The 27,803-nt window shown below is 41.7% G+C and overlaps 1 protein-coding gene across 2 annotated transcripts in view; it reads left to right on the top strand.

Annotated features, from left to right (window-relative positions):
* Positions 1-248: 248 nt before the first annotated feature.
* The window catches only part of RAB8B (RAB8B, member RAS oncogene family), a 78,055-nt gene continuing 50,500 nt past the window's right edge, over positions 249-27,803 (top strand). The window contains exon 1 of one of the 2 annotated variants that reach the window (XM_054450714.1): positions 249-512. In XM_054450714.1, coding sequence (XP_054306689.1) covers positions 389-512 — 124 coding nt within the window. In that variant the 5' untranslated portion in view covers positions 249-388. The remainder of the gene's footprint in view (positions 513-27,803) is intronic. The other variant, XM_063652687.1, reaches the window with a different exon arrangement.

Below are 27,803 nucleotides of genomic sequence, written 5' to 3' on the forward strand. Positions count from 1 at the left end.
CAAAGTTAAGTTCCGGCGGCTCGACCAGCAGAGTTCGAAACGGGGCCTCACTTCTCAACTCGGGTGGAAACGCCTCCACCCTGTCACCCCGCCCATAGCAGGTCTTTTATCCGCTGGAGCCGCCTGGACAGTCCTCGCGGGGCACGCCCGAGGCTCCCCGGAGGAACTACAAGTCCCATGAAGTCCCGGGGCGCGGGCGGTGATGACGACGCTCTCGCTGATTGGCCGCACGGGGCGGGGCGCGCAGGCCTTCTCCGAGAGGAGGGGCGGGGCGCAGGGCGGGGCGAACAGCGGCGGATTGGCGGGCACGCCCCCTCGCCCGCGGCGCCCTCCCCGCCTGTCTCCACCGCCTCCTCTGGCTCCCCGGTCAGAGGGCCGGAGCGAGAAGATGGCGAAGACGTACGATTATCTTTTCAAGCTCCTGCTGATCGGCGACTCGGGGGTAGGCAAGACCTGCCTCCTGTTCCGCTTCTCAGAGGACGCCTTCAACACCACCTTCATCTCCACCATCGGTGAGGGAGGGGCCGCGGCCCGGGACCGGGTAGAGAATTGGGGGGCGGGTACGAGGGGATGGGGAGAGGGCGGAGGACGCTTGGGAGCCCGGGAGAGGAGACCCCGGGGACTGCAAGGTGGCGGGGGCACTGAGAGGGGCGAGGGCGTGAGGGAGAGGGGCGAGGGCGTGAGGGAGAGGGGCGAGCGGGAACGTGAGGCTAGGGCGAAGGGGGAACTTGGGGGCAAAGGAAGGGGAAGGGGAACAGAGGAACAAGGACTAGGGGTATTGGGGGAACGAGAGGGTTCGGAGACTGACAGGGAGGGGTCTTTGAGGGACAAAATGTGTTGGGGGTAAGACGCAGGAAATCTCATGTAGAGAGAGAAGGGGATAGTGGACGTGCCAAAGATTAAAAGACAGGAGAGGAAGGAAATGTGAAGGGGGAAATGAGGGATGGGAGCAATGAGAGGGATGTGAAGTAAAGGGACAGAGGACACAAGGGACAGAGAGGTGAGAACCAGGCAATTGGAAGGGAATTCAGGGGAATGAGCGGTCCGGAGGTGAGGAAGAAGGGGACGGCTGGCCACAGGAGGTCTGGACTGAGATGTCGTAGGAGGGGGCAGAAGAAAACTGTAGGTGGAAGAAGAGTTCAAGGGATCAGAGGGCAGAATGAGGATACTTGGTGGAGAAAGTAAAGGGATCTGGGTGTGAGACAGAAAGGAAAAGAGGAAGCAACATCATAGTAAAGGGAGGTTGAGCAGAGAAGACAGAGGAGATGGAAAAGAGAGGAAATGGAAAGTAGTGGGGCGCAAGACTTGCTATAGTAACTGATTACCATTTTCTCTTTACTTCCTTTGAATCAAGTGCAGGAGAAAGCAAAATGTGACTAATGATGGAATAATGTCTATAGAGCGTTAATTTGTTCTGTGAGTGTTAATGGATGTTAAGGGAATTGGTGACTTTGGGAAATGATGTGGTCAGGAAAATATGGTTCACCTCTTTCCTACCATCTCCTGAGAAGCAAGACTTCTCAGTATTTTAAATCCTTCGGTTTGAATGTTTAACAGCTTCTCAGCCAAGGAACTGATCTTACATTCTACACGCCTCCCTGTATATTTTGCTTTGGTTCTAATTATTGTTAAATGAATCACAACATGTGATATACCTCTCAGTTACTTCCAATTGATTCAAGAGTTTTTCTGATCCTGGCTGGGAGCTATCCTTTCTACTTTTGTACTGGAAGACACTGTGTTCAGGTAATAAGATCTCTTAACTTACCATAAACTGAACACCAAGTCAAAGCTGGTTTTAAGCTGTCTTAGACGTGACCACCTTAACATCATTTCTCCTGTTAAATAGTTGCAGGTTAATTAAATACCTTAAGAATACCTCAGCTTTTGGTTGTATTGGTGATGTTTCTGGCCTCTAATAGTGGCTTATTTAGTCATCTTTCTTATGGTTCTTACAGCATATTTCACCATGAATTTCTGGGTTGGGAAATAATAGAGAGCTAGTGCTTTGGTAATACGTGTGTTTAAATATTTGTGTATTTTTAAGGATAATTTATCTTTTTTTAAAAAAAGAGTATTTGGTATCGAACACTCTAAGTATTAGAAAAGGCTATGGTTTGTTTGCTCATTCTGGCTTCTTTCATATAGATTGAACAGTCTAAAATCTCCTGGGTGTTTTGATGTCTGGGCTTAGGGAAGTTTGAATTGCAAGTTCTTGGCAGTCAGTCTTGAGTGGGACTTTTTCTTTTCTGAAAAAGCAGATTTTAAATGTCATCTCTCAAGTATATTCCTAAGATTTGGTGGTAGCTGCTGGTACAGCAACTAAAGGGCGTTAATTTTTGACATTGGTATTAATTTCAAAGCCTCAAATAACGATTTTTCATTGTTGAATGCATACTGCAGTCCAGATGGTAAAGGATAATTTCTAACAAGTTGAGTGGGTGTCCTTTTGTCCATTCTGTATTTGAGCCTCCCAGAAGTGTCTCCTGCCTTGAAAGTAAGTGAATCTCGCTGATGCTGTTTTTGTTAAGCTTCTTGGACGACTTGCTTGTTTGTAATAGTTTTATTCGTTTTCTCTTTTTCCCTTAATTTTTGTCCCATGTTTCCTGTAAGGGTATCTGCTTCCTTTTAAAATAGTAGCTTTTAAAAATTTTCATTTTGAAGGGTTCAAGTCTATCAGTGTATTTCAAAAAATGATGGAAATGAGGTTCTTTGGAGGGCGACAGCTATGAAGGCATGAAAACCAGTGTCCTGAAACAGATTAGAATAGGAAGTGGACATGAAAAGGAGGTGAATCTCATGTGAGATCTTGGTCTTTATATTTTCTGTGAGGTGGATGTGGTAAAAAGAGGCTGTGAGCTGTGTCTTCAGTTGACGTGGAGGAGGGGAAATCCCATACCTCTTATTTAGCCCCAGAGCTCCAACAGGAAGTGGTAGCACACTGCCTTCAAACTGCAGAATTTATATACCAGAAACCTAATGCTCTGCAGTCAAAATTAAGCTGGGAAAGTAAGGTGAATGTTAGCACCATTCTGGTTCCACAGACTCTTCACTGATTACAAGTATAGATTTTGAGTGTTGACATCTCTAGCAGCGACTCCCTCCATGCCCCTCACCTCATTCCCAGGTGATCTGAAGTTATTGAGGTGACAGCCCATCTCCTCCCTAGTCATGAAGTACCTAAGTGTGTAAGTTCCTGTGCTTTTCTGACTGGGTTTTGATGAGGTCTGCCACAGCATTGCTGACAACACTTGATAAGCTCTGTGTCGTACGGAAAAGATGTATTTCTCAACGCCTAGGGTTTGTGTGTATGTGTTTTGGTAGATATGTATGGGTGTCTGTTTCTTCCCATGAAGATACATTTTAAGTCTTAATTTCGCTTTGTCAAAGTTTTAGTAGTTTTAAAAGTGGGAATCTGCCATCTTTCGACACTGTTTTGATAGGGGTTCTGTCATCACGAAGGGAAGGAGACAGTCATTTTGATTCCAGATACAGTTATCTCAGAGATACTTTCTTCTTCTCACTTCTCTAAGGTCTTGCTATTGGCTGGGTGTTGTGGCTCACGCTTGTAACCCCAGCACTTTGGGAGACTGAGGTGGGAGGATCACTTGAAGCCAGGAGTTCAAGACCAGCCTGGGAAACATAGCGAGACTCTGTCTCTACAAAAATACAAAAATTCACCAAACGTGGTGGTGTGTGCCTGTATTCCTAGCTACTTGGGAGGCTGAGGCAGGAAGATCACTTGAGGCCAGGAGTTTGACACCAGTCTGGGCAATATAGCAAGACCCCATCTCTACAAAAAGTAAATTAAAAAATTAGCCAGGTGGAGTGGTGCACACCTTTAGTACTAGCTACTCGGGAGGCTGAGGCAGGAGGATAACTTGAGCTCAGGAGTTCAAGGTTATTAACAGTAAGCTGTGATTGTACCACTGCTCTCCAGCCTGGGAGACAGAGCGAGATTCTGTCTCTAAAAAATAGATAAGTAAATAAATAAGGTTTTGCTATCTTCTCTGATATCTCAGGTCCCCTCATTTCCTTTTTGCTCTTTGAGGGGTGGTGGAAGGTAGATTTTCTTGTATCTGACTTTTTGAAGATCTTCTAGTATATCTGTCAATAATTTAGTTAACTGTGAGGAAAGGATGTTTTATCCATTTGAAATTATTGGTCAAGTGCCTAGGACCAACTCGCCTTTCACTCCAAATGTTTGAAAATTGAATTTTTTTTATTGGCTCTAAAAACCCTTATGTAATCATAATTAACATTTAATTGGCCGGGCGTAGTGGCTCATGCCTGTAATCCCAGCACTTTGGGAGGCCAAGGCAGGCAGATCACAAGGTCAGGAGATTGAGACCATCCTGGCTAACACGGTGAAACCCTGTCTCTACTAAAAAATACAAAAAATTAGCCGGGGGTGGTGGCGGGCACCTGTAGTCCCAGCTACTTGGGAGGCTGAGGCAGGAGAATGGCGTGAACCTGGGAGGCAGAGCTTGCAGTGAGCTGAGATCGCGCCACTGCACTCCAGCCTGGGCGACAGAGCAAGACTCCATCTCAAAAAAAAAAAAAACCAACAAAAAACAAGCAACAACAAAAAAATTTAATTAAGTGCCTGTAAAATATAACATAAAGACAACTAGGAATGATGATACAGTTAGCTATAGATTATACTTCCTATGGGAAATGGATGCATTTTAATATTGATATGAGGGCATACCGACATCTTGAAATGGCTCTGGACAGAAAAAGGTGCTGTTTTAACAAAAAGAGATAACCCAACCCTGTCCTCTTGACAGGACAATCAGAGCTTCTTCCCTTTGCCGTCTCTCTCCTGCCCTGCCCCCTTCTTCCTGTTAGGTATTTCCTGAGTGGTTTCACTATTTAGTATAGTCATAGTTTAACAGCAGAAAGAGTCTTAGATATTATCTACTTTATTCCTGTCCCAATTTTATAAATAAAAAAAAATGAAGGTTTAATTGACACCCTCAAAATTACACAGCTGATTATAGCAGATCCTGTAGTGAAACCCCAAATCCAAGTCTGTGTCACTTTTCACAACTGAGTTACTACTATTCCTAATCAGTATGATTATCCCCATTAATTCAAGTTATCACCTTTTCCAGGGTAGAATTAGAGTTTGCACATACGCCTTTATGTGAGGAAAGTTAAGACATTTCCATTTCGATTAGCCAAGTCTGTTCAGGTGAATAGCAAATGTTACTACAATGACTCTGAGTTCTGTTGGAGTTTATACTGGAATAACTCAGCGCATAGCTGTCCTTTGCCCTTTCTTTCTGTGTCTATAGTTTCACATTAAGAGATCAAAGTGTATCCCATCATTAAAATTTCTTCCATACGTAAAGTAACTAATGAAATCATATTAATGGGGGTATGTTAGTAATTGTTGTAGCTTAGTCTTATCAGAGTACTTTTAGACATTTTATTCTGTAACACTGGATATTTTTCTTGGGTTCACTTTCCTTAAAATCAGGGGTTAGCACACTATAGCCCATGGGCCAAGTGTAACCTGCAGCCTGTTTTTGTGTAGACCACAGGCTAAGAATGGTTTTTGTATTTTAAAGGTTATTAAAAAAAAAGCAATATGCAAAAGAGACCGTATGTATCCCACAAAGCTTAAAAATATTTACTAACTGGTTCTTTGTAGAAAGTTTGCTGACCGTTGCTTAAAATTAAAAACTGTTTTTGGTTGGTAGCATTTCAAAGCTTTTATCAAGACTTATTGACTGAAAAACAAACTTTGTCATATTTACATTTTCATCCAAGATGATATCAACATTTGGCTGAGCATAATCCAGATATGTAGAGCAAGTTGATTTTCATTTTCATAGTTGTTTTCCTTGGTTTCAACTTCTCAAACAAAAATATGCAAGGAACATGCAAGTTCATATTGAACATTTTGTACATAAAGCCTTATTTTAATGTCATTGTGTTCTTTCAAAGCTGCCAGTAGATTTCCCATCTAAGCAATAGCATTGATAACGACTCTGGTTCAGAAAAAGTAGAATTTAATACTTGATCATAAAGGGTTAAACTCATCTCTTCAATCAATGTTCTAGTGAATGAAAAAAGCCTTCCTACATATAAAGGATCGGCATGGGGAAACTGAGTCTTGGGTACAAATATGGATCTGTCTGAAGAATGTGTACTTTAATGAAGAGCTTCACCAGCTGTTCTGCAGGCAGCAAGTCAGGGAGGAGGTTCTCTTGGCAACAGCAGCGAGATTGTTTGGATCCACTGAGAAAAGCTGGAGGGAAATAGGTTTAGATATTGTTTTAGAGGTAAATAAGTCTAGTCTTTGATGACAAAGAAAAATTTAGCAGTATATTTTTGAATTGAATCCAATAACTGAATCTGAAAAGAACCATAGATCCTGAAGTGGATGAGCAGGGAGCTGCCGGCCTCAGGCCAGCTCTAGTCTAGGTCTGCCTGTCTGCACCTAGCTCTGGACATCAGCCCTCCTGTGTGTGTTAGAACTGTTACTTGAGAATATTTTGCAGGAATAGAGTTTTCATAGCATGAGAAGAGGGTTGGGGTGAGGATAGGGAAGTAGATTTTAGGTGGCGAGTAATGTGGAGTGTGATATCACTAAGCTTCGGAAATGCAAGTAGCCACGGAAACATAAAAAGGGAAATTCAAGGTAACATTGTAGATTCTTACTACCTAGGTTAGGGGTTGCAAATTCACATGGTTCTGGTGGGAACTATGAATAAGGTGAGTGGACCCAGAATGGGAAGCAGCAGGGAGTGATGTGGACCCTGGATTGTATGTATTCCCTCTCTGAGGGCGTGGCTGCTTTTTATTTGCAGCTTTACCATTGCCATGCTGGAAAATCATCACATATTTCAAGATTTGCTGAAAATTTCTCATAAAAACTCAACTTTATGGGCAATTAATAAAAACAAACAAAAAACAGTGTGAGGGCCATTACAATAAGGGCCAAACAGACATGTCTGTGGGCTAGATGAGGCCTGTGAGCTACCAGCTTGCAAAGCAGGCATGGCCATCAAGGATGTATGGTGGTTACAATACTTTAAAATAGATCCTTTATCAGAGCTGGTATTGACATGAAAAAGCCTTAAATTATTTTCATTTTCCAGGCAGATGAGGTGGACTAGTATGTTTGGCATTATGGAGATAGCGTGTTGAATTAAGAGCAATGGGCATCTGCCGTTCTAGCTTTGTGGGCTTTGGGGAGTCGGTTATCCTTCTAGGGCCTTAGTTCCTTATAACAGAGTGTAAGAATACCATGTCTACCTTTCAGACTTGCTGTGAGCTCCTTAAGGCAAAAATCAAGTCATATTCACCTTTTAAATCTCCAAGGCCTGTATTAAATGTCTGCACATTGGATGAATGAACGGATGAAGGGATGAATTGTGAAAGCCCTATATGAGCTGTAAAGCATAGCTTGAATTTGTTACTGTTCTCTTTCACAGTATTATAGATGATTAGATGATATTTGAGTTAAGATAAAAAGTGTTTAATGTGGACTCTTAACACAGGAATGTTACTTCCCCCAGTATAAAATGCTGCATATCTTTCTATAATCAGTTTGAAAGGTTTGTTTTAGAATATCAAAGATATTTCACTTATCTTTCAGTCTCCATAATAAGCTGTTTTAACACCCAGCTTCCAACCCCCCCACTAACATAAATACCAAATAGAAAATGAGTGAAATCACTGGGTTTGCATTATAAGAGCCATTTCAGCTTTGTCTCTGCCCATTAGCTTCAAACAATGCAACAGATGCCTGTTAACAGTTTCATGCCCATTTTTAATTAGCAGATGGAGCTGTGTTTGTGTCTGTGTTCTGCCCAGCACTCATTTGAGTGACAGGGTAGTGAGTAGATTAGACCTGGACTGGGCGTTTGGGTTGAATAAAGCCAAATTCTATTTTAAAAAAATATTTGTATAAATATTTTTATATAAAGCCCTTGTGTATCTCACTGGAATAGCATATGTCTATAGTACTGATGTTTATGGTTGTGTTTTATTCTCATCTTACAGGAAAAAAAATGATCATTTTATAGTTTAAATAAAGGGTTTTCTTTAGTCTTGAAACTATCATGAAGTGGCTTTCTTTTCTTTTTCTTTCTTTCTTTTTTTTTTTTTTTGAGACAGAGTCTTGTTCTTTCACCCAGGCTGGAATGTGTTGGTACAATCTCGGCTTGCTGCAACCTCCGCCTCCTGGTCTCAAGCAGTTCTCCTGCCTCAGCCTCCAGAGTAGCTGGGACCCCAGGTGCACACTACCATGCCTGGTTAATTTTTGTATTTTTTATAGAGAGAAGGTTTCGCTATGTTGTCCAGGCTGGCCTCAAACTCCTGAGCTCAAGTAATCTGTCTGTCTCGGCCTCCCAAAGTGTTAGCATTACAGTGAGCCACCACACCTGGCTGAAATGGCTTTCTTTAAAGACTCATTTCAATATGTTGGCATAGTATATTGAGGAATATGCAAAGCTGGGATGAAAAATGTCAATCCTGATGGATTGGTAGTGGCTGCCAGGAATGCTGTGTTCTGTTGAGTTCTGACGTCCTGTCTGAGCTCAGCAAGGCTGAGGGCTGTGATGGATTCCTAATGTCTGCCATGGACAGTAGGGAAAGAGAGGGAGGGCAGCAACTTCCTACACATTTGCTGTTTTCTAAAATGAATAGGTAGCTATTTGCTGTCCAACATGTTATGGCTAAATTTTAATATTAGTAATATTATTAGTAAATAATTATTAGATATAGTATGTCTGGAGAGGTGCCCTTTTCCTATGTTCAGTTTTGTGTTTTGGGATTTTTCTTATTTCAAGTTGAATTAATAAGAACCTGAAAGGAGGTAGGTACCTGGTTGTCCTTAGAGGAAGAAATAAATCTGCTTTTCAAAAAAAGTTACTTAGTTGCTTGGGACTTCCTTTGGGAGGCCACATAAAGTGGTGGAAACAGTTTGGGAACAGTTCTCTACAGCAGCTCAATTAGCTGTGATGAAAGTATTTTCTTGCTGTCCTACTTGTAGCATTTAGCATTAGTTTAACTAGGCACTTTGGTATTTACCTGTTTACTGCAACTTTGGACGTTTTCCAGGGAGCTCTCATGTTCCTCGGCCCAGAATTTTAATTCTTGGCTCTCAGGGAAAATGCTAACACTGTGCTTGTTATCATGTTCACCGTATTTAGGCTTGCCACCACTGAGAAAGCCTGGATAATGGTGGTACTTGTGGTCTCGTGACAGCATTGCAGGATTTCAAAGCACTTTGCAAAAGCTCAGTTAGGTACGGAATCCCACCTCATTATGATAAAAACCATCCACAGAGCTGTTAAGCAACGCGTAGTATTGCACGGCCTTCTGCTGGCAGAGCTAGGACTGGCGTGGCTTCCCATATCACTTTATAATTTTGCATATTTTGGTGAAGAACTTGGCGGTAATTATTTTAATAAATCATAGATGTTATCCTGATGTATAAAGTGGAAGGACAACTCTGAAGATGTATGGTCAAGTTTTAATGTGAAGTATTGGATGATCTATTAAAAGTTGAATTGTAAATTCATTTCTTATGCAATATTTGTTTATCTGGAATGGATATTGCAGCATACTCTAATCTCCTTATGCACACATACATACGAATACACAAAATCCATAACAAAAAAAAGAGTTTGTGTTGGGAGATGTCAGTGACTAACCCTTCTGTAATTTGTTTATTGCTTATGAATTTGGATGTGATAGCTGTTTATGGTTTTCAACAAGGAATCGTTTACTTTTTCTCTTCTAAATATCTCTGAGTAAAATCTTGATACAGCATGGAAAACAATTCTTTATTGAGAGTCAACTGTTCCCCTTTTGGAATGACTCCAACCACTTTCTTGTTTCACTGTCTGTTAGCACCTCACCCATACCAAAACTTAGAGAGAGGGGATTGGGTTGGGAAGAGAAAAATGAAAACATTTCCCTTCCCCTATCTGTTTCTTTGGCTACTTGGTTCAGTCTCTTTTTGCTTTTGTTAGCAGTTGGAGTAAACTATTGGATGAAGAGTTAGAAATGTCTCTGTAAAATAGTTTGAGAATTAATAGTGACCTTTGACTTCTGTTTTTCTCTTACATTGTTTAGAACTAGATAATTTTTAAAAAATTGGTGCCTCTCTCTGCCATAGCCAGTAATGAGCACAGACCAGGGTGTTGTCCACAAACAAAATAATTTGAGTTGTTGCATTCCCTATTTTGTCTACATCATTTTGAAAATTTCCAACCTTATAGAAGGATGAAAAATTTGTGGGAAAAGTGAAATAATTTCTTTAACATGCACAAAATTCCATTATAATTAAGTTGAAAAACATGCATATATAAATATATATAATATCATCAGAGTTATGTCTTTATTTTGGCCCTTCAGCCTTCAACTTTGGGTTTTGTTTGTTTGTTTGTTTTTGAGACTTTGTCATCAGGCTGGAATTAGTGGCCTCCTGTGCACTACCACACCCAGCCAATTTTTGTATTTTTTGTAGAAACTCGGCTTCACCATGTTGCCCAGGTTGGTCTTGAACTCCTGAGCTCAAGTGATCTGCCCGCCTCAACCTCCGAAAGTGCTAGGATTACAGGTGTGAGCCACTGCCCCCGGCCAGCCTTCAACTTTGATAAGCACTATTACATTTTAAATTTATGTTGTGATCTTATTATATGATTTACCATTTTTTGTTCAAGTTATCTCTTAATTCTTATTTTAAAAAGTGTGTAGGGCTTTGACAAACAATTGTTTTGTGTTTTGAATTATTCATGGCACAAGCCCCTCCTGAAAACATCAGACTGATCATGAAGGATGAGTGCAGGCCTCGACGGTCTTCAGGTCTCTTCTGGCTGTGGCATTCTGTGAGTCTGTGAGATCAAACAGTGTCTATAAAAGGGTTTGTCGTTTTCTTTCTTCAGTTAATGATTGTGGATGAGGGTTCTTTGCACTGATAGACACTAGTGTTTTGATGACATGAAGATGGAAGAAGAAGTAGCATTAGTTAATTCAAACAAGCCTGTATTGATCTTGTAAATTGGCTAAAATCTTTGTTGTACTAAAGAGATTGCTTAATGTTTTTGAATCCTATTCTTTAAAATGCTTTGGTTTGAGTAATAAAGCTAAATATCACCAGAAAAATAACTTACTGAAAATTGTAAAAGTATCTCTTTGAGAAGAAATGTATAAAGCATTTTCAAATAGTCTCATTTACTTACTATAAAACATGGTGAGGCTAGGTGCAGTGGCTCACGCATGCAATCCCAGCACTTTGGGAGGCCAAGGAGGGAGTATCCCTCGTACCCAGGAGTTCAAGACCAGCCTAGGCAACATAGTGAGACACTCATCACCACAAAAAGAAAAAGCATGACAAGACAAAAAAAAAAAAACAAAAACCTCATGGTGAGGTAGGTGAAAAATAGTCTAAAATAATAGGAAGCCCTTTGCTGGTGCTAAATTTCCATTTGACAGATGGTGGGCCTGAGGCCTAGAGGCATCGGGGTTGCCCAAGGTCACACAAAGCCTGACATTGAGCATTTGTTTTTTAATTTCAAATCTATTTTCTCTTATACTCCATCTGCCTTCATTTCTCTTGCTATGAAAAGACACATGGTTTGGCATACAGTCTGGGCGTAGTCAACATTTTGTGGGAGAAAAGGAAGGAATTGGACTAGGAGATCTGGGATGCAAGTACATATTCGGCCCTTGATTAGCCTTTTGCTTTGGGGTTAAAAGGGAGTGGCTGGGGGTGGGTGAGGTTTTAGCTAGATCTCCAAGAACCTCTTTCCTCCTTGCTTATGAAATTGGGGGTGGGGGTGCTATATTGGTTTGTCAGTCAGTTACTCATGCCAAAAATTAGGTCATTATCATTTTCACTAAATTCACTCATTCAACACTTTGTGGTCTGCAAAATTTTGAAAGGGGAAAGAGTTAATGAGTATCCAGGCAATTTTAACACAATGATGAAAAAGGCTACAAAGGAGTAAATCTACGTGTTATGAAAGCATGCAGAGGAGAGGTCGAGGAAAGATTCTAGGAGGGAATTACACCTCAGCTCAGATTGGACCCCAAAGGAGGAGTTAGTTGGGTAGAATGGAAGAGAGTAAGGAAGGGAGGCTCTCCGGGCAGAGCCACTCCTGCCCTCCAGAGAGACAGCATAGCCCTTGAAGGAGGAACTTGAAGATATCTTGTTTGGCTGAAGCCTCAGGTAAGTGGGGGATGTGACGAGGTGAAGTTGGGTCATTAGAGAGCAGAAGGGCTTCTAACCTTATTCAAGAGTCTGGACTTTATCCTGGAGCAGTAGGGAGCCACTGTAGGATCATATATGGGGAGGCCAATTAGGATGTTAAGAGACGACATCATTTGCCCATTCCCTTCACTTGGACCTTTGCCGTTTACAAAGTACTTTCACTTATGTTATTACTTTATGTAAACTACTCAATAATCGTATAAGGTAGAAGGAGATATATATCTCCTTGTTGTAGACAAGGAATCTAAAGTTCTGAGAGGGTAGTCGACTTGATTAATCAAGTAAGAAGCTAGAGGGGCCAACACATGAGCCTCGCACTTCAGTTCTGGACTGTACTCTAGCTGCAACAACCTGTTCCTCTCAAAACAGGTGCTGGAGTTTTCCACAGGACTCAGTGTGTTGGGCACTTAGCCATAGGACCAGTCCCTTTCAGTGGTCTATAATAACTATTGGCCGGGCGCGGTGGCTCATGCCTGTAATCCCAGCACTTCGGGAGGCCGAGGTGGGCAGATCCACGAGGTCAGGAGATCGAGACCATCCTGGCTAACACGGTGAAACCCCATCTCTACTAAAAAAAAAAAAAATACAAAAAATTAGCTAGGCGTGGTGGCAGGCGCCTGTAGTCCCAGCTTGGGAGGCTGAGGCAGGAGAATGGCATGAACCCGGGAGGCGGAGCTTGCAGTGAGCCGAGATCGCGCCACTGCACTCCAGCCAGGGTGACAGAGCGAGACTCTGTCTCAAAAAAAAAAAAAAAAAAAGAACTATTAAAACTGACCAATAAACCCTTGAAAGGTATGTTGAGTGGGAAGATGAAATCAACCTCTCCTTGGACAAGCCTGAGTAATAGCTAATGCAAACATGCATCAAGTTCCCTCTTGGCCCCTGGAGGTCAGTGGACTTGTGGTTTGGGTCTCCTGGTTTCTAACTCAGGCCCTTAGGAAGCAATCAAATATGTGTACAGCAGAATGGGAACAGGAGGGGACAGAGTTTAATTATGAATCTGACTCTTTCGTGAAAAGGAAACTAATATCAGAAATCTCAGTGTTGTCTGTCCACATGGGGACTGTTGGTTTGTTATGCTTGTATGCTGTTGGCCTTAGACTACTAAGTGCTAGGAACAGCTACCTTAATTGTGAGCTTCCTTCCTTTGGCAATTTAGGTTTAAACTTCATGTCAACCTGTCCTTTTATTTGAGGGTGAAATTGTATCTACTCTAGCTTTTGTTTGTAAAAACCTTGTTTGGCAAAGTTTTCCTCACAGACACAGTAGCATTGTAAACTAGATGAACACCTGATTTGTTTAAGTCTCCATAATGCCACTGTGATCCAGAAAGCAGAGAAGTCTGAGCAACTCAACTTTTTATGTAACAAAGTCCACTTGCTAAAACGCCTGAGCTTGCCTCATAGGGAAGTCTCTGAGCCCTCTCTTAGCCTTTATAGTCTTGATTTATGCAGTGGTCACTGGTTTCTCTATGGCCCAAAAAGATTAGGAGCAGGACTGAGAGCCTCTTGGAGGCAGGCCACCAACATCGGAGAGGAAAAAGTGGCAGTGTGGGACTATGGAAGACATTCATTATATGACTTCAGACATGTCAACAGTAAACTTCCTGGGTTTTTATTTCTTCATGTATGAAAAGGAAATGTTGTGCTAGATACACTGTAAAGTCTCTGTCCAAACTCTGATCCTAAGTTATAACCAATGGACTCACTGACAAAATGGAAAAAGTAGACATAAGAACTCAAAATAATAATGTAGCTAAAAGAACTTGGGCTTTTGAGATAGAAACTCCAAAGTTCAAATTCCTATTTGAAAGCCTTGGGCAAATTATTCAGCCATTTTCTTTATTATAAGAAGGATAGTAACTCCCTTGTAGGACTTTTATTTTATTTTTTGAGAATTGAATGCTGTTACTGTGTGTATGATGTGTTTGTCACATGGAAAGCACACACAAAAAGTGTGTAAATGCATATAAATGAAATCAGTCCCTAGTTCACTGAGGGTAGGTCCAGACAGCTGTAAGAACCTTGGTAATCTTTGGGGGCTTCATTGTTATAGCACATGATTTTAGTAAGAGCTAACATTTATTGAGTGCTTACTGTATACCAAATTCTAGGCATTAACATTATTCATGGATTGACCCATTTAATTCTTGCAACAGCGTCTTAGTTGTGTTCTCTCTATTTTCCAAATGAGGTAATTGAGGCACAGAATGGTTGAATAACCTTTCAAGGTCATATAGCTAGTAAATGGCAGTCTAGTTCCAGAATCCATTTTTAACCGCCATGTTTTTTTTTCTATCCCAACAGTGACTCAGAAGTATTTTTTCTGATTCATTATCTTCAGGGAGGTGGTATGGTGCAGGGTGAACTGCGGGTGCCACTCCTTACCAGCTGGGTGACCTCAATGAGGTTTTTAACCTGCGTGGTCCCTTAGTTCCTCTTCTCTGCAGAGGATTGTCGTGGGGTGGTTGAATGAAGTGCTGTGGTAAAGCATTAATGAAGCACAGGGCCTATCATGCAGTCAGGCTCAGTATAAGGTGAGGGTTTTTTTTTAAAATCCAGGTAACATAAGAAGCACCTGTTAGCATGAGTTCCATACAAAATATGAGCGGGAGCATTCATTTTGGTTACTTAAAGGAATGTATGTCAGTTTTCTAGAAAATTACTTCTTAATAAAGTTTAGGACTACATGCATTTTACAAAGCTAGAATTGGAAATATTTGTCTTTAAACTCATCCCCAGAGTGATGGTGATTATCCCCTACATCAGTGGGCATAAGGAGGCATTGAAAAATCAGCCCTTGACCTCGGATGCAGCATGTTAGTGTAATATCAGGAGCAAGTTCTTCCAATTGCTGCAGACTCTCAGGGCATCTTGAATTCCTACTTTGGGTGAAAACATAAACAAAAAACAGCGTAGAACACCCTGTCTAGAAGGGACAAATGTTTCCATTTAAATATTCTAGTTCAATACCCTCTGTTAGGGCCCTGAATTTTAAGTACAGTGAGTTTCTGAGTGAAATCTCCTGAATTTTAATGAGTTTGTTTGCATACATGAATTCGAACAATACATTAAATCTTAAAACACGGTAGCTGATTTTAATGGAGTAAATTACCCAGATTGAAAGTTAGTTAATAGGTTTTTGTTTCCCTAATAATCAAGATGCTGTTTCCATCTCAAAACAGTCATTAATCATACTTTTACAGTATCAATACATGCTGTTAGTTTCTTTTTCATCTTTAAACTGTCTCAAGAGATTTAGGAAAAGAAATGTGCGTAAGTTAGAATAAAGTGTGATTTCCTCCATTTAACACTTTTTCTCATACAAGGATGAGGGCTGGGGTGCAGTGGCACATGCCTATAATCCAAGCACTTTGGGAGGCTGAGGCAGGAGGCTTGCTTGAGCTCAGGAGTTAGAGACCAGCCTAGGCAACATAGGGAGACCTCATCTCTACAAAAAAAATAAGAAAATTGGCTGGGTACGGTGGCTCATGCCTGTATTCCCAGCACTTTGGGAGGCTGAGGCAGGCGGATCACCTGAGATCAGGAGTTTGAGACCAGCCTGGTCAACATGGTGAAACCCCATCTCTACAAAAATACAAAAAAAATTAGCTGGGCATGATGGTGGGCGCCTGTAATCCCAGCTACTCAGGAGGCTGAGGCGGGAGAATCGCTTGAACCCGGGAGATGGAGGTTGCAGTGAGCCAAGATCGCACCATTGCACTCCAGCCTGGGTGACAGAGTGAGACTCCATTTCTAAATAAATAAATAAATAAATAAATAAATAAATACAATTTAAAAATTAGCCAGGTGTGATCATGCGCCTGTAGTCCCAGCTATTCAGGAGGCTGAAGTGAGAGGATTACTTGAGTCCAGGAGGTTGAGGCTACAGTGAGCTATGATGGCACCATTGTACTCCAGCCTGGGCAACAAAGTGAGACCCTGTATCAAAAAAAAAAAAAAAATACGCACACACACACGGGATGATATTTGGTAGGGACAAGGGCATGAAGGGCCTCAAGGCAATGTAAGGAGGATAGATTTTATTCTGACTATAGTTACGTTCAGGGAAGTGACACATTTTATTTTATTTCTTTGCTCTGAAAACATGTCAGGTTCATAAGAAGTGACACATTTGGTTTATAATTTTAAAAGCAGTTTTATGAGAGTTCATTTCAAAGTTTAATGGCACTGAAAAACCATGCCATGAAACTCTCAGGTCCAGTCTGTTCCCTAAAATTTTGATGTACCCAGAAAAGCATATTGTAAAAAATGTTCAGATGGTAAGAGTTTTACTTTCTAATAAAGCATACAGATTTGTGATGGGGAGTTCAGTTCATGGGCAGTAAAAGCAGTGAAGTGTGCCTCCATGGTGGAAGAGCAGGAGCTTTCAGGGCCTGTCATACCCGATTGGAAGCTCCTGGAGGACAGGAACTGTAACTGGCCTCTTCAGAGCTCTTTTATCTGGTGCCTAGGCACACGGTATCTGTGGAATAAATGAACAACACCACGTATTTCCTTCTGAAGAATGACTCTTGGGCCCCTGCAGTAGTGATATCTCCTCCATTAGCACATACATATGTTTCAAAGGATGTGTAATTATCACCTATTATTGCCTATGGTCTTTTTCTAGATGTGAGAGCAATAAAATCAGCCCATTTCTTTTTTTACCCAGAGTATTTATCTATAGTAATAAATGCCTGCTAACTTCATTTATGCCGCACATAAATATGTACAGTTCCTGGTACAGAGAAGGCCCTGAGTAAATGTTTGTTTTTTTTTTTTAATGACTGTGCAGTTGATAGCCCGTAGCAGTTTCCTTAAGTCCCAGCTGTTGGTGTCTCACTGAAATCATAGCAGAAGACTCCCCTCTCCCCCTCATTTTCCTGAAAAGATCCCCTACTCCCTAACAAGTGCTTCCCCAGCATCGTTGCTTACCATCTCTGATTTCTGGATATTTTCACCTTTCCTTGTTTCTTTCGCTCTTCTCTCCAAGGAGCCAGTGCTAACCTGTTGGTTGGTATGCTTGATGTAATAATACCTTCCCACTCTCCTGGGACCTGGCCCTGGCAGTCATTCCCCTCCTCTCCTCCGTCGTCTGTCTTCTCTGTCTAGTTCTCCGCTTGCCCTTTTCTGCTCTACTTTCAACCCTATTGTAATCATCCTCATTCTACGTAGGATATCCCATAAACTCGCTACTTTCTCAAGTCACCCATCTCCCCTTTCTCCTTCCTTGTTCCTTAATTTGTTGAAAGAGAGAAGTCTTGTCCCCCATCTCCTCACTCATTAACCCCTCAAAGTCCTGCTCTGCCCCCTTCAAAACTGCACTCGGGTCATCATGACCTCCTTGTTAACAACTGTCCAGTGGTCCTTTCTCAGTCTTTGTCATCCTTGGCCTCTCATCAGCATTTCACACTGTTTATTATCTGCTCCTTGAAACTCATTCCTCCTTCGGCTTCCAGGAATTGTCTGCTCCAGCATACTTCCTACTCTTCTAACCGCTCCTCCCCTTTCCATGGTAGTCTCATTTTGTCTTTTAATGGAAATCACTTCCAAGTGTCTGTTCTCTAGGTTTTCCTTTTTTTCTCTTTTAGAAATTGGACACTTCAATAAAATTTGTAATTACGCCCGTCTGTGTGATTATTGCATTGATGTCTGTATCTCCTGCCAGATTGTAAACTCCGTGAGTGCACATACCAGCTCTATTATGGTTCTCATCATATCCCTAGCTCCTAGCGCAGTGCGGGGCACGTATGAGTGCTCAAAAGCTCCCACGTGGTGATGGAGCTAAGCTTGTCTCCTTCCCTGTGTGACTACCCAACTTTCTGACTCCTCCTCTTCCCAGCCTCTCTCAGACTCCTCTGTGTGCATCCCACCCCACGGTCGGTTCATTTCCTCTTTTTATCTAGTACCCTATCATGAATTGTCACATATTTTTTAACCCTTCCATATTTTTCTTTTCAGGTATTTAAGCTCAAAACCTGGAAGTCATCTTTGACTCTTTCCTTTTCCTTAGTTTTTTTTTTTTTTTTTTTTTTTTTGGAGAAGGAATCTTGCTCTGTCACCAGGCTGGAGTGCAGTGGCGCGATCTCGGCTCGCTGCAACCTCCGCCTCCTGGGTTCAAGCGATTCCCTTTTCTCAGCCTCTCGAGTAGCTGGGACTATAGGTGCGTGCCACCACACCCGGCTAATTTTCTTTTTTGGTATTTTAGTGGAGACGGGGTTTCACCGCGTTGGCCAGGATGGTCTCGATCTCCTGACTTCATGATCTGCCCACCTCGGCCTTCCAAAGTGCTGGGATTACAGGCGTGAGCCATCGTGCCTGGCCCCTTTTCCTTAATTCTTATGTACAATTTGTTGCCAAGTCCTTCCCATTCTTTCTTCTGCCACCCTAATTTAGGCCCTCAATACCTCTCTCCTGGACTTTGCCGTGTCCTCCTAAGTGACCCGAGCGCTTCCAGTCTCATTTGGGTAGCGTCCTTCCCGAATTCCATTCTATACACTTCAAGCAAATTAGTTTTAGAGCATAGCTCTGATTATCGTATTAATCCCTTATCCCTCCCTTAAAAGTCTTATTTTTTACTTTGTCCACTGGAATACATCATCGTTGACCTATCATTCCAAACTCCCTACAGTGTGGCTTCAGCTATATCTCTCTCTGTTTTTTACAGGAATCCTAAACTCTAACCCAGGGACCCTCAACATCTGTGCTGGGTGGACTGTGGCCACATTTTCAGCTGGCCAGTATAAGGGTTTTAGAGTCCCTTACATGAGAAGAAATACCATTTTTAAGTCTCTGAGATGATGTGCTTCTTACATTTTTGGAATTAAAATGCTCCTTTACTTATAAAATGCTGGTAGTAATAGATGGTCATTATCTCACTGTCCTTTGTGAAAGAAAAAACGATTGTAATAGAATTCTTGCTATTTTGTTTCTCTAAGGGAGGTAAGTTTTCTCCCTAAGCAAACTTTATGGAATACACAACGCCTGGCTTTCACCTTCTTTTATTCTCACTACCACCACCTTTTATTCTCGCCTGCACATTTTACTAATTCACAAAATTAAAAAGTGTAAGATTAACTGCTCTACTGCTCTGCCCATAATGGCAGTTTCCAAGAACATACCTCATTTCGGTCTGTTGACATCTGTCTTTCCTGATGTTCCTCATATGTCACTTTCTTTATGAGGCCATGTCAGGATTGTCTCCCTTCACCCCCAACCCAACCACCAAGATGCTTTCTCTTTCCTCAGTGGGACTTTGTACTCTGTAGTACTTTGATCTTTCATGTGGCACTTACCATGTTGTTCCTATAAGTAGAACCGTCTTCCTTTGCTTCCCCAACCCTCCACTCCCATGATAATTTTTTTTGAGGGGGAGTCTCCCTCTGTTGCCCAGGCTGGATTGCAGTGATGGAATCTCAGCTCACTGCAACCTCCGCCTCCTGGGTTCAAGGGATTCTGCCTCAGCCTCCCGAGTAGCGGGATTATAGGTGCCCGCCACCATAACCAGCTAATTTTTTGTATTTTTAGTAGAGACAGGGTTTCGTCATGTTGCCCAGCTGGTTTTGAACTCCTGAGCTCACACAATCCACCTGCCTCGGCCTCCCAAAGTGCTGGGACCCACGATAAATTTCTTTAGGACAGAAACATGTTTTGTCTTTGTGTTCTTTGCATTGCCGAATACTGTACTTAGTACCTATTTGGTGCTTGAAAAAATTGTCATTGAACTGAAATTTCAGGATGATATTATGAAATAATTTGATGAGGCTGGGTGCAATGGCTCACGCCTGTAATCCCAGCACTTTAGGAGGCCGAGGCAGGTGGATCACCTGAAGTCAGGAGTTTGATACCAGACTGGCCAACATGGTGAAACCCTGTCTCTACTAAAAATACAAGAATTAGCCAAGCGTAGTGGCAGGCGCCTGTAATCCCAGCTACTCGGAAGGCTGAGGCAGGAGAATCGCTTGAACCCAGGAGGCGGAGGTTGCAGTGAGCCGAGATCACACCACAGCACTCCAGCCTGGGAGACAAAAAGAAAAAAAAAAAAAAAAAAAAAAAAAAAATTCGATGAAATAAAACCGTCATTTTCTGGGGAAGGGAGCCTTTAAAGGTACCAGCTTAGAATTTTTTTTCTGATGATTCTGAAATTAGAATTATAGTTGCTTACTGAAACATGTTAGGAATGATTGCTCGTTTATCTTTTTTTTTTTTTTAATTATACTTTAAGTTCTGGGATACATGTGCAGAATGTGCAGGTTTGTTACACAGGTATACATGTGCCATGGTGGTTTGCTGTACCCATCAACCCGTCATCTACATTAGGTATTTCTCCTAATGCTCTCCCTCCCCTTGCCCCCGACTCCCCAACAGGCCCCAGTGTATGATGTTCCCCTCCCTGTGTCCATGTGTTCTCATTGTTGAACTCCCACTTATGAGAGAGAACATGCAGTGTTTGGTTTTCTGTTCCTGTGTTAGTTTGCTGAGAATGACCATTTATCTTTTAAAGATAAAATAATCTTAGACTGCAACTCTAGACATCTCAGAGTAGGATTCAGGCCTGCTGTGGTTGTGGTGGTGAAGTGGAGAAGTTGCATGTTTCATTGGCTTTCTTTTGTGAAAAGTTGATTTTTATTTTATTTTGACAGAAGAGGCCCTAAAAATCTTCTTTTTCCCCAGGTAAGAGGCTACAGTTTTTTTGCCTCTGGCCCTCGCTAGAGCTGTCAGTGCCCTGTGAACATTGGCCTGATTTAGACAATGAGGCTTTCTCTGTGTCTTTGAGAAAGCCATCTTTGTGCTGCGCACAGCACTGTTACTTTCATTCTTCATTAGAAAATGTTTCCTTAATGAATTTCTTTTTTCTTCCTGCCTTGTCTACCTCTACTCTCTCCCCTAAAATCTTTTGTTACTGAAATTGAATTGCGTGAAAGCAAACCTGGGTAAGAGATAGGTAGTGCCACAGCTAGGCCTCCTGCTGTCTGCACAAGGGAACCTTTGGTGCTGTCCAGGTACCTTCCACCTCCAGCTTCCCAACCTTCTGTGGATCATCTTTCAATTTTTTCACACCAAAGCACTGAGATAATTTTGGATGTGGGGAACGTGGCAGGGTTTCTGACATGGAAGACCCTGAAAGGAGTAGGAAGTTTGTGCCGTGGCCTCCCCCTGTCTTTTCTATTGAGAAAGGGGTGGCCAAGTAGTGGGTGGTAGCTGCAGCTGTGGGCAAGGCCCATTCTTGGCCTTTTTTTTACTAGGCTGTAGGCTGGTTTTTATTGAGTGGCTGGTATGCAAATAAAAGATGAGAAATGTAATTGTCTTCTGAAGAGAACAAAGAGAAATTTAATTGTCTCTCCTTAACATCACACCACAGGCATTTTCTATCAGCATACTCGAGGTACTGTGTGGTGTGGTTCTAATTAGCTTTGAAGAGCCAGAGCTCAACTCAACCTGAGGAAACCTCTTTTGCCAAAAGATACCACTACACAAGGGACCCATCAGAGCTCTTGCAATATCAAAAGATAAACAGCAGGGAAAGAGTTTGGGGAAGGATTCTATGGTTGGTTTGAGATGTGTGTCTTATCTGCAAAAACCCAAATAAAAGTGAAAGACCAGCTCTGCTTTTATTAACTTAAGTGTTTTGTGTTAAAATCTCTTTTGGCCTAACTTTTCTTTATTGACAAGAGAACAAATAGTAGAATATCCTTTGTAGATCGGAAGTATAGAAATTACTGAGAATACTGGGAAATGCTTCACAGATGTTCCTGAAACTACAGCCAGATTGAGTGAATTCTTGTCCCTTTCTGAGTTGGGAGGTTGGGGGATTATTGTCTCACGTACTGTGATATTATAACTGTGTTCTACCCCAGACTGTATATGTTCACCATCTCTCTCATTGAGATTCTTGTTTAACCCTATTATATCCTTAACTTTGATGGCCATTAGAATGGGAAAGAATGTTTAAGCAAGACTTTAGAGAGCCATAGTTTGATATTTCCTTTATAAAGCTTCCTGATACTGTTTAGTATTTACTTTCGTTAAATGTATCTTCTTAAAAGTACAGGTAGTGTGGTAGAGTTCAAAATTAACTTCCAGTTACATCCAGTCATAGTTTTGGTGGATTTTTTTGCCAAGCACCGCATTTTTCTTAGTATTGTCACATATTGACTGACACTAGTCAATTGCGACTAGTGACTGGTCATGATAGATATTGATAGACATCTCATAACTGTCATGGCTGAAGGGGAGTTGCCCCTAGTTGATCATTCAACATCATGAAGAACGCTGTGTTTTTTTCTTTTTTTTAGAGACAGGATTTCACTCTGTCATTTAGGCTGGAGTGCAGTAGCGTAATCACGGCTCACTGCAGCCTCAACTTCCCAGGCTCAGGTTGATTCTCCCACCTCAGCTTCCCGAGTAGCTGGGACTACAGGTGTGTCCCACCATGCCCAGCTCATTTTATTTAATTTTTTAAGAGAGAGAGAGTCTCTCTATGTTGCCCGGGCTGGTCTTGAATTCCTGAGCTCAAGCAGTCCTCCTGCCTCAGCATCCCAAAGTGCTGGGATTACAGGCATGAGCCACAGTGCCTGGCCTAAAAGCCCCATCTTCCTACACAGTGCATTGTAGTCTTTCCTCCTGAGTTGATGTAGAGGCATCCTTGGTGTATAACAAGCAGAGCATGCTGAACTAGTTCGCAGCAAAAAACAAACAACGAAAACTTGATATCCAGGTTGTTCTTGGATAGGTCACCATGTTTATCATTTTTAAACATCCGGGGTTGTGAGATAAAGTTGTTAAGGGAGGGATTGCACCAGCACATTTTTCTGTTTCAGTTCATGTTCATCTGACTCATATTTATTCTAGTCTAACCTCATTTTGTGTGAAAATTTTTGTACTAGAAAATGTCACTTTCAATTGGGGAGGGGAAATTCTGATTGGGGATCAGAAGAGTCAAGATGTATTAGTGATAATTTGGCATCACTTTTGATTCAAGGTAAAAACACAGAATCCCTAAAAATGTTGTAAAGTAAAAGTGATTCACGTAACTTGATAGGGGAGAGGAAATGTCACTGCTGAACTTTACTGTGAGAAGAGGGGGAGGTGAAGGAAATTATTACAAAATTTTTGTACGTGATGAAGAGACAGCCTCTGGACTTCCCCAAATATTTCCGTATTCCCTAAAACAGCTCTAGTGAATTGCTTCATGATTGGTGTATGAATAGAAAGACACTAGAACTCTTAAACTTGATCTTGAAAGGCCCATCTTTGTATATAATCATCCACAGATGTCCGTATGTGATTATATATTCCCATAGTGAGGCAATGATAAATGTAAATGAGAACCATGATATAATTTTGCCTTGCTTGCATGCACATTTTCAGAATATAATTAAAAGCACATGCCACTGTCAGTAGTTAACTATGAGGTTTGTCTTAGTTTTTTTTATAAGACTTTGGCAGAGGCCTAAAGCATGTTTTAGTGTCTAAGTCTTTCCTCCCTCCCTCTCTTCCTCCCTTCTTTTCTCCCTTCCCTCCCTCTTTGGAATCAAAAAGGAACTCTAAGTTCTGACTACTCTCTTTTCAGAACTAGGGACAATTTCAGCTTGTACACAGATTAATTTTCATTTTTTGGCTTCTCTGCTGGTACCTGAAATTGTAACTAAGTTATTACTAGATAATTCCTTTCTGACTTCTTCCTTCAAATAAAATCCAATGAGGACAAATGTCTTCTAGGTACTATTTCACTACCAAAACCAGATGGATATGTGTGGAGGGGGACGTGGGGCAAAGCAGAGGATAGGCTAGGGGTGCTGTTATAATGTAACTTAGGTCAGTTGATTGGTGCTTAGTAAATCATGGTTTTCTGTATAGTGCCAAATGCTCAGAAAATCTGTACTGGATAAAGAATTTCTTGTTCAAGTCTATTTAGTTACTGTACTTATGCCTAGAACTGGAATGTGCGCCTCTTTTAAATTCAGTAGGCTGTGCATTTATGACTATAGATGATACCGCTTTCATTTTTAAAATAATGATAAAAGCTTAAGTTGTAAATTTAAGTTGTAATATGGACACTTAAAAAAAAACCCAAAACAAAACAATCTTCCTTCTGGTTATGGGGAATTCCTACATGAGTTCTTTCCAACTGCTTTTGTTTATATGAGTGTTGAAACTTAAAATGAGTAAATTCTGTCTTCCAAATAATTTTCTACATTTTCCATTTATTTCCATCGCTTATATCTGCTCTCAAGAACAAAACAAAAGTGGTTTCCAGGCCAGGTGCAGTGGCTCACGCCTGTAATCCCAGCACTTTGGGAGGCCGAGGCGGGCAGATCACGAGATCAGGAGTTCGAGACCAGCCTGGGCAACATGGTGAAACCCCTACTCTACTAAAAATACAAAAATTAGCTGGGCGTTGTGGCATGTGCCTGTAATCCCAGCTACTCGGGAGGCTAAGGCAGGAGAATTGCTTGAACCTGGGAGATGGAGGTTGCGGTGAGCCAAGATTGTGCCACTGCACTCCAGCCTGGCTGACAGAGCGAGACTCTGTCTCAGAGAAGAAAAAAAGTGGTTTCCTTTGCTATACCAACGTGTAAAATGTAGAAATTTCCAGTGTTTAAAAATTCTGATTGGCTATTCCTTTCAAGGTATTACAGTGTGGGAGGTAAAGGATCTAATGTAGTTATCTAGGAGTTTAAGTTTGAAAAAGAATTCACCAATGGTGTTGAATTCCTTGGAAATGGGTATGCTCAGTTTCTTTCTTTTTTTTTTTTTTGAGACGGAGTCTCACTCTGCCACCCAGGCGCTGGAGTGCAGGGCCATGATCTCGGCTCACTATAGCCTCCGCCTCCCGGGTTGCAGCGATTCTCCTGCCTCAGCCTCCCGGGTAGCTGGGATTACAGGCAGGTGCCACCATGCCTGGCTAATTTTTGTATTTTTAGTAGAGATGGGGTTTCACCATGTTGGCCAGGCTGGTCTTGAACTCCTGACCTCAGGTGATCTGCCCACCACGGCTTCTCACTTGATCTTAGCCAAAAGGCTGAGAAGCCATCCACCACGGCTTCTCAAAGTGCTGGGATTACAGGCGTGAGCCACCACGCCCGGCCCAGTTTCTAACACTTCACAAAGCTTTTGCATCTGACAGTGGATGTGACCAGAGCGGGTTCTCTTGCTTCTAATTTCAGCACAGTTCATTTCTCTTTTTTAATGTAACCCTTGAGCTGTGGGGATTAAAATCTGCTTCTGAGAATTCATGTTTCTTATCTTTTCCTCCTAAAACTGCATATAGTGGTGTTCTCCCCACCAAAAGAAACAATAAAAATGATTTCCCATGGAATACACATGTAGTATTTAATTTTATTTTTCTTGTTTACTAAGGTCTTTAAAATTGAATAGGGCATCTAGAGCTCTCTGTCCTCAGACCTTCCACCTCATTCTTATGGAGTCAGGAGTTTGCAATCTCCATAGGTTTCTGAGCTCCTTTCCCATTCCAGTCACAAGAGATACCTGCTGTTGCTATTTGTAACCAAATACCATATTTGTCAATAACTACCAACAGGGGCTCTGGGAATCTGGAAGCTGAAGACATCACTCTTGATAATTCAGTCCAAGGGCCCTTTCTCCCTCATACCCATCTCTTCTCTACTGGGATTTAGACTTTTGCCTTTCTACATCTTATCATAGTCTCATCGTGAAATGTGAGTACTTTCATATTAGATCTTATTCATTGATGCATTGATTTTATTTTAAAATTCATTTGTATACTTCTATACTTCTGATTAAAGTGTTCCAAAAATTGTCTTGGTAGTTTTTACTTAACTGCTGATTTTTCAAAGATATTAAATGAAAAACTGCCTTCTAGTGAATAACAAGTTTGTAAAGAGTAGGAAGTAATTTTTATACTTATGTAAAAATTTAACCAATTAACACTGTATCTTTGTCATACTGTATTTCTTTGTAGTCTTCGAAGGAACTGAGAATCCCCGTATGATAGACTTCGCTACTTGTAAATGGACTATCAAAAGGAAAGTTCTTTCTAGTTTACTTTGAAAAATGCCTGAGGTCCTCGTAATTTTCATTTTTATCTTAGTTTTAGAATTGTCAACTCAGTCTTATTTTCACAACCTTTACTTTTTACTGAAAGTTGAAGTGGGAATTGGCAGAAGATTCAGAAGAAAGAGGAACTATATTATATTTGCCCTTAAAATTTTACCCTATAGACCAGGCACAGCTGCTCATGCCTATAATTCCAGCACTTTGGGAGGCTGAGGCAGGATGATTGTTTGACCCCAGGTGTTTGAAACCAGCCTGGGCAACATGGCGAGACCCCATCTCTGTAAAAAATTTTAAAAATTTGCCAGGTGTGGTGACATGCACCTGTGGTCCCAGCTACTCTGGCGGCTGAGGTGGGAGGATCACTTGAACCCAGGAGGTTGAGGCTGCAGTGAGCCTTGTTTGTGTCACTGCACTCCAGTCTGGGCAGCAGAATGAGACCGTCTCAAAAAAAAGAAAAATTAAAGAAAATTACCCTATTCAAGAGTCCATAATTAGCATCTTAGCACCATATGATGTGTTTTTCTTCTCTATAATTTTTCATATATGTTATCTACTGTGATTTCTCCTCTCTTTTAACATCCATATAAGTGTTTCAATCCAACTTTTACTTTAATTAATTAATTAATTTATTTATTTTTTGGAGACGGAGTCTTGCTCTGTCTCCCCCACTGGAGTACAGTGGCACAATCTCAGCTCACTGCAACCTCCGCCTCCTGGTTTCATGCAATTCTCCTGCCTCAGCCTCCCAAGTAGCTGGGACTACAGGTGCACACCACCACACCCGGCTAATTTTTTGTATTTTAGTAGAACTGGGGTTTCACCATGTTGTCCAGGCTGGTCTTGAACTCGTGAGCTCGAGCAGTCCACCTGCCTTGGCCTGCCAAAGTGCTGGGATTACAGGCATGAGCCATCGTGCCTGGCCTCAATCCAACTTTTAAATGTTCAGTACCACTGATGTAATAGTTCTGACTTGTGGATGGTCTCGGTGGCTCATGCCTGTAATCCCAGCACTTTGGGAGGCCGAGGCGGGCAGATCACGAGGCAGGAGTTCGAGACCAGCCTGGCCAATATGATGAAACCCCATCTCTACTAAAAATACAAAAATTAGTCAGGCATGGTGGTGTGCACCTGTAGTCCCAGCTACTTGGGAGGCTGAGGCAGGAGAATCGCTTGAACCTGGGAGGCAGAGGTTGCAGTGAGCTGAGATCATGCCACTGCACTCCAGCCTGGGTGACAGAGTGAGACTCTGTCTCAAAAAAAAAAAAGAAAAGTTTTGACTTGTAAAGTATTCCTCCTTTTTTAGTCCATAAAGTGGTATCAGTGCAGTAGTCTCTGTTGCTAACACACTGGGGGACTTCTGCCACAGAGAAGTTGGCCTCTGACTAGATGCACATGGGTTGATTACATCTGTTTCTCTTAGTTCCACTGAATCTAATTTTCTTTCATTTCATTTCCTTATATCCTCTGAGCTCATGGTAGTTTCCTTCATCTTTAGAAAGAATAATCAGATATCTCATTAGATA

The sequence above is a fragment of the Pongo pygmaeus genome, chromosome 16, assembly GCF_028885625.2.
Source record: "Pongo pygmaeus isolate AG05252 chromosome 16, NHGRI_mPonPyg2-v2.0_pri, whole genome shotgun sequence".
Classification (NCBI taxonomy): Eukaryota; Metazoa; Chordata; class Mammalia; order Primates; family Hominidae; genus Pongo; species Pongo pygmaeus.